Consider the following 7,863-nt stretch of genomic DNA (forward strand, 5'->3'; position numbering starts at 1 on the left):
TTGGTGAGCCCTCCTCATTTGAACTCTATAATTTAGAATTCTAGACTTTTGTTATGTTATCTTTGATTTTGAGTTAGATGTGGGTCATGTCCCGACAAATTTATATTTTCATTCTAAGTAGTAGAGACTTTATTCAGACATTAGTAATGTAGTCTCATGAATCTATTGACTCGCACAATTTAGTTTTATGTTAAGAATATATTTTAGCTTATTTCAGGTGTCATGTCTCAGCTAAGGTATAAATTTGAATCGTAACAAAAAATAGTTATTTAAATAAATAAAACACTGATAAACACCGCCAATTATTCCATAAAACTAGATAAATTACTATGAAATAACTGACGGTGTCCATATGAGTTTCGTGGCAGAAATAAAATCAAAAGAAAGTTTCTTCTTTTTTCCTAATTAATTTTCCAATAATTATCAAGAAACAACGACCGCTCAACTATAAAGAATAACAAAAGAATATAATTACAATTCAAACTTGTGATGATAATGTTTGAATTGTAAAAACTATGCTTTTAGTAATTTATTCTCTTGAAAACTTACCACAATAGTTTAAAATCGTAACGGATGAATCGATACTAAAAGTTAATTAATAGTACTCCATCAAACAAGAAAACTTAGAAATTTCAATATATCGTGTTGGACTTTCAAACAAAGAAAATCGAGTTAAGGATCAAAAGAATATTTAAATTATCCCACTTTATTGGGTTCACTTGCATATATGAATCATTGAAAGTGCGAGTTTTCTATTCAAACTATCACTCAATGGTTATTAGCAAAACACACTCAGACGTTGACTAGGTCAAATATTTGTCTAGAAATGTTTTTAGGTGCGTTTGTCCAAAAAATCTTTGTTCACTTGGCATATATAACAACTCTATCTGCCGACACATTAATTTATTTAGTATATTTTAATTGACTTCTTTAAGATTACCCTAAACTCTCCCCTTTCAAGTCAAAGATATTGATGCCACGATAGAGACGAGACCAAGGCTAAAAAGGTGGAAAAGAATATGGTGAATGTCACCGTTGAAATAAATTAATTTATACGTTGATAGTTTTAACATTTAACCATAAGTTTAACCTAATATTAATTTGCTTAGATTTTTCATAGTAAAATTATTTTTCACATGATCGAATTTTTAAACAAAAGAGAGAGTGGTCATGCATCATCATAAATTAGTTGAGGTGTGTTACACTAATTAGTGAGTGATAGTTCAGGTAGAAAACTTATTCTCTTAATAGTTCAGATATGAAACTCAAAAAACTGGATAGTCTAAGCGTGTTTTTTATCCTTAACTCAAGAAAAATTTAAAACTTATATGGTGCTAGAGTTTCGCACGTAGAAGTTCGAAATTTCGTCATACTATAGTCATAGCTTATTCACCTATCATGATTTTTTCAACTTCACTCGACACAAAAAAAAAATCAAGTTTAAAGGGTGTTTTAATACTTTTTGTTGACTTTTTATAATTAAGAGTTTCATGCTTTTATAGGAGTTTGTGACGATTTGCTATGTCGTGTGGCAGATCGAAGGTGTATCTAAATTTGGCCAGCTAATTAAAAATGTAATTTTAAAGCTGTCAATAATTCGGAAACGAAACTAATAATTACTACCAAGTTACTGATTGTAGACTCAAATGTGTAAAGTTTGAACTAGTTTAATTTCAGATTCTTAAGTCTGATTTTGAATTTTAATTGAGTAAATTTTAGGTTTAGCAAACATAAAAATCATATTTGTATGTTATAGCTATAGTTTGTATAATTGCGCTCCATAGCAAATTTTATGTTTGTTATGACTATAAATCTGTATATTTCAGTATATATATACATAAAAAATATGTATTTGAGTCTATTTGTATATTTAGGTATACAAATGGGTCCTGCATTTATATATTTTGGTATACAAATAGGTCCTGCATTTGTATATTTTGGTTTATTTGTATATTTCGATATACAAATGGGTCCTGCATTTGTATATTTCGGTAAACAAATGGGTCTTGCATTTGTATATTTTGGTCTATTTGTATATTTAGGTATACAAATGGGATGGCAAAAAACATGGAATGTTTACTGCAAATTACAAATAAAAGAAACTATGACTATAATATTTAATTTGAATTAATAGTTTGCTATTTCGTATAATTTTCTCATTTTAATTTGCATGAAGCCCAACTTCAGACATATTTAGGTATGAAGTTGGGCTCTGAAAAGTCTAACTCTAAATTTGAATATATGAAGCAAACAATTATTATATTAATATATCACAATATTATTTAACACTTTCCCCCCCTTTTAAATGCATTCATTTTGATATGATAATTCTTCGTTGTGTTCATATAAAGCTCAAATTAAACTAATTATAATGCAGAGACAAAGTCCTGAAACACTTATTTTCTTTCAAAAATTTGATCAAACACTTTACTTTTTTCAAATGAACACTTTTCATCTCCTAATTCTGGCCAAACAAGTTAATTTTCCGTTCACTTTTACTTGTCTATCATTCAAAATAGAATTTTACTTTTACTTGCGACTTTTAATATATCAAGATTATTTTTTCCCCATGTTTTACTTGTAGGCTGTAGCACTAATTATTTATTCTCCAAATCATTTTCAAGATCTAATACTAAACCTCAATTAATCAGGATAATGTGATAAAATAATTATGTCAATAATTATTTTTCTTCATCGATATTTCTATTCCAAATAGGCAAAATGGTCTGGTAGACCCTTGTACTTGTATGAGTTTGTATTGTGAACCCTTCTACTTACCCATTTGTCATCTGGACCCCTGAACCCATCTAAACTCAACATTTTAAACACCTTTTTTACCCTTTAGTTGTGCGTGTACCACAAACGCCTGACACGCAATTTTAAAAATAATTATAAAATGACACGTGTATATATATACCACTTCATGTCATCTTGACATTTTTATTATATTTAATTAATATATTTCTAATTTTTATTTGCCTTTTGCCACCAAACCCACCACTTTCCCCCACAATCTCATTTCATTTCTCGTTCATCTTCCTTACACTTTTTTTTCAACCTCTTCTACTCTTTTCATTGAAGAAAAAACACCAGCAGCAATCAAGGCAATCCGTCTTTGTTTTCATCCAAATCAAAGAAGAGAGGTTCACCACTTGAGTGTACAGTGTGTCAAAGTCGTCCTAGACCAATATCTGTGTGTGGCTATATATACCCACTTTTTTTCCTCATTTTTTTTCTTCATTCCCACAAAATTGTTTGAGTATTTTTGTTGGTTTTGTTTGATTTTTAATTTATCTATGTAAATTTTGTAACTTATTTTCGTATTTGTATGTTGTTTAGTCTAGATTTCATCTTCTATTTATGTCTTTGTTTAACTTTTAGGTTTTTAATCAATTATACTGATTTTTTGAAATTTTTTGGGGATTCTATTTGTTATGCTTTCAATAACATGTTTCATGATTTCTATTAGATTATAGGATTCTAAGAAAAGCAACTTTCATGATGATGTAGAAAACTACAATAGGATCAACCACAAAATGACACAAAGAATTAACTGGAAATGCATAGAAATAAAAGAGGAGTATAACGATGAAAAAAGATGGAGAAGAAATTTGGAGAAAGAAGATCGAAAAAGAGGCAAGAAAAAGCTCAAATTTGTCTAATAATGGTGTTAAATGCAAATAGGGAAGAAGATGACTTTATAAAACCATAATGTGGCTATTAGACCCTTTTAACCAGATTTCACGCTCCTCAGGTGTGTGTATCACACACCCCTTGTTGTGTCTGCAAATAGGACGCCAAGTCAGAAAACGTGTTTAAAATGTTGAGTGAAGATGGGTTCAGGGCTCCAGATGACAAATGGGTAAGTAGAAGGGTTCACAATATAAACTCATATAAGTACAAGGATCCATCAGACCCTTTTGCCTTCCAAATATAACAAATAAAAATGAGCTAAGGGAGTATTAGGCATTTTCCATTTTGTGAAAAGTTGAACACGTGAAATGTGAATTCAACAAAAAGACAACATCCTAGACTCGTCAAAACTGAAAATTCAAATTAGAGGACTTTGAAAAGTAGTCCTTTTATGAGACAAATCAATAAATGAAATAAATAATTAAATACAAGGGCTTGACAAATGGAGTAAATTTAAAGACCTATGCTTGATTCTTTTCAACTTTAATTTCTAAATATTCTTAAAAATATTATTTATTAAAGTTAAGTGGACTAACTCCTTGATTTGGAGATATGAAAATAAAAGTAAATATGCCATTCAAGATATTTAGAGGGTGTATTTTGTAAATTACATGAACAGTAGCTCAGTAAAAAACTAACAAAAAAAGGGAAAATAAGCACCTTTCGTATATTAGTTTAATTGTTTGAGTAAGGTATTTAATTATACACATCAAACTCAATTGAAACAAAGTCAAGATTTTACAACTTATTTTTTTTTTTTCTTTCACTTTAACCAACAAAATAATAAAATAAAATACAGGGTCATAATTTGATGGCTAGAAACTGAAGAAAAACAGAAATTAACATTCATAGATTATTTATTACCAAGTAAAATTCAAGCATATATATTTGGATTTTGGGGTTTAGAACCCAAATAAATATCAAACCAAACTCTTAAATTAGTTGTTTTTTTGGGGAGGATCAACATCCACATGAGACTTGCCAGCTTCTGAGCTTTGATCGGTTGTGTCATCGTCGGGGTCATGAGATGGGTCAGACTTATCAATGGAGGCTCGGGCCTTATCAAGCCACGGTTTGAAAGCAAGCTCAATCGCCAGCCACCCAAATGCTAGGGCTCCGAATACCACTGCGGTTGATTTCAACGAGTTGTTATTCTTCGCCATTGAGATCACAAGCAGCTACGTGCCCGATTTTACAACTTATTAAGACTAATGTAAATAGTTAAGAAAGCTCATGACATATATATCTCAAGTGATTAAGTTATTTACGTAATGAACGTTTGAGAGTACGCACAAAAGTTTTTCTAAAATTTGAGTTGAAAATGTCTAATAGAAACACTTTATCATGTGTGTTGATGTGCTCATGAATATAAGTTTTTATTTTATTTTAAAAGCAATTAAGATCTCTTGACCACTATGAACAGAAAAAATAACCTTTTCAAATTTCTTAGGCATAAAAATAAAAATCTCTACAATTTGTAAATTGTTTAGAAGATCAATTCTCACTATATTTGATTTTGTAAAAATAGTTCTTTTACATGCCAGAATTATTATCCAAATGAGATTAAAAAAAGACAAATATAAAGAACAAAATTTGATTTTGTCCAACAAACTTCTCATGCCAACATTCACATGTCATGGAGTCAAAAAAGGATTAATAGAAGTTAATTAATATGTTATATAGTAGATTTTGAGTAAGTTAATTATACCCTTTTTCTTGTTTTTTTTTTTTTTCATTATTTCTTTGCTTCTTTCGAAGTCATAGGATACTGTTTTTCTTGTAATAGTTATAACTATGACATAAGAAATAAGAGTTCTAAATACCGGAGTAAAGTTATAATAATTTCATAAGTTTTTATGCATTTTTATTGAACAACGGAAGGAGAGCAAATCCAACTAACATAATCACACGAGGCAAAAAATAATTTTCCTCAAATGTAATATCAGAAAATAACGAAATTTATTAGTACTACAAGTAGTAAAATTTGACTTTGGTGGAGTGATCAAGGGCTTCGACTCAAATTTCTATCAATCCAACGGTTTAGAATTGCAAATACTAAACGTTACGACGGCCGCTATATATAGAATCAGAATTTGAACAGAAATGGAAAAAAGCCACCATAGAAGACTGTCATGTTGGTGCTCTCTTTTTTTTTTTTTTTTTAATATCGGGTAACATTATCTACATTGAAGCCTGGCAAAATTCAAATTCATGTCAAGAAGAAGGTAAAACGATCCTTAACAAAGGCAACTCAAAATTAAGGCAACTCAAACCCAAAATTTCTGATTAAGAATGAAAGACAATCATAATTGGTTATGTTGATGTTTTCATTAACCTCCGTGACATGTGTGTTGATGACGTAATTCTTTTATTATTTTCCACAACTAAAAAATCAAAATTGAAAATAATGTACTCTACTAAAAAATAGATTTTTCCTTTTTACTTTATTAACCTATTTTTATTTGTCCATTATATTATTAAAAATAAACTTAGAGTCTGACTATTTTGATTTCGCACAACGTAGGGGCCCATTAAGAGAAAAGCTTCCTTTCAAAGAAATTTTTCATATCCAAAATTCGAATGCGAGACCTATAGTTACGGGAGAAACAATTTATCTCATGTATCACATCATTCAGTGATTTAAAAAGTAAATTCTAATTTACTTATTCAAATTAAAAAAATCAAGAGATAATTTATCATCTAGTTCTAATTTATTCTTATTATTAACTATAGTCATTTTTCAAACATAAAATTCATTATATTCAACAATACCATAATACAAACTTTTATCCAAAGTTCTACCGGTCAAATAATATTTCATATGAGCAGTATAATATCTAGAATGTCAAAAGCAATACTATATACCAATTAAATCATTCATTATTTTACTATTTTCATTCCAACTTTATCAAATACCCATCTAAAAAATCTCCCAAAAAAAACAAATTCTTGCAAGTATCAAAATTTCCCAAATACACATTTCAGAATTTTTTCCATGTTTGAATCCAACCCAAAAAACTTTATGTTGAACTTATCCCTTTTCTTTATACTAATTTACTTATCCTCTGCTCCATTACCAGCTAACTCTCAATGCAACAGAGGTTGCGATTTAGCATTAGCTTCATTCTACGTATGGCGAGGAACAGATCTCACTTACATCGCAAATTTATTCAATATCGAAACTAGACAAGAAATCATGGATTACAACACCAGAGACACCATCCCAAATCTAGACAGTGTAATCGCCGGAACTAGAATTAACATACCTTTTCGCTGTGATTGCTTGGAGGACGGCGATTTTTTAGGTCATGATTTTCAATATGAGGCTAATTCAGGGGATACGTATAGTATAATTGCGTCGAATTACTCTGATTTGACGAGTGTTGATTTGTTGAGGAGGTTTAATAGTAGATACCCGGAGAATAATATTCCGACTGGTGTGAATTTGAGTGTTGTAGTGAATTGTTCTTGTGGAGATAGAGATGTTTCTGAAGATTTTGGGGTTTTTGTGACGTATCCTTTGAGATCAGAGGAGAACTTGACGTATGTGGCGGCGACGACGAATGTGAGTGCTGAGTTAATACGAAGGTATAATCCAGATATGGATGCTAAATTCAGTGCCGGAGAAGGGATCATCTATATTCCGGGAAGAGGTTGGTGGTCATGCTCTTTTGCTTTATTTCTTTCGGATAATACATAAGCGTGCTTTTTAACTTTGCTTAGCTAGTGTTTATATTCTTATTACTTTGAAGGTGCGTAATTAAACATCTAAATTTATATGAAATTGAATAAGTAACTATACTAATTCTACATGATATAATATGCATCATACACGAACTTATCATTTTATTAGATATAGATTATTCGCATTGCTGAGGGCGCCTTTGGTCAAATATAGGTGCTAAACAAAGACTTAGAGACCTATAGTAGGTGCTATTGTTATGATAGTCAACAAGATTGGATGTGTTTTCAAAGGCGGGACAAGGCGTAGCAAAAACCCACCGAGGCATTGTGGGGCTGGGAGTGAATGGTGACGGTGATGATAGTAAAAGTCTTATAAGGCGTAAATCTTTGATATTTTTGTGGCGTTCATCTAAGTTTGGGCGTAAATTTCTTATGGGGTGCATGTAAGGATGTCAAATGAATAGGTTGGGTTGAAATGAGAGAATG

The 7,863-nt window shown here is 30.5% G+C and overlaps 1 protein-coding gene across 1 annotated transcript; it reads left to right on the forward strand.

Annotated features, from left to right (window-relative positions):
• The first annotated feature begins 6,602 nt into the window (after positions 1-6,602).
• Positions 6,603-7,526, forward strand: LOC125875902 (chitin elicitor receptor kinase 1-like). The gene has a single exon (XM_049556965.1). It carries the CDS (start codon positions 6,689-6,691, stop codon positions 7,391-7,393), a length of 705 nt encoding a protein of 234 aa, XP_049412922.1. The 5' UTR covers positions 6,603-6,688; the 3' UTR covers positions 7,394-7,526.
• Positions 7,527-7,863: the final 337 nt, after the last annotated feature.

This window comes from Solanum stenotomum, chromosome 9 (assembly GCF_019186545.1).
Source record: "Solanum stenotomum isolate F172 chromosome 9, ASM1918654v1, whole genome shotgun sequence".
NCBI classification, from domain to species: Eukaryota; Viridiplantae; Streptophyta; class Magnoliopsida; order Solanales; family Solanaceae; genus Solanum; species Solanum stenotomum.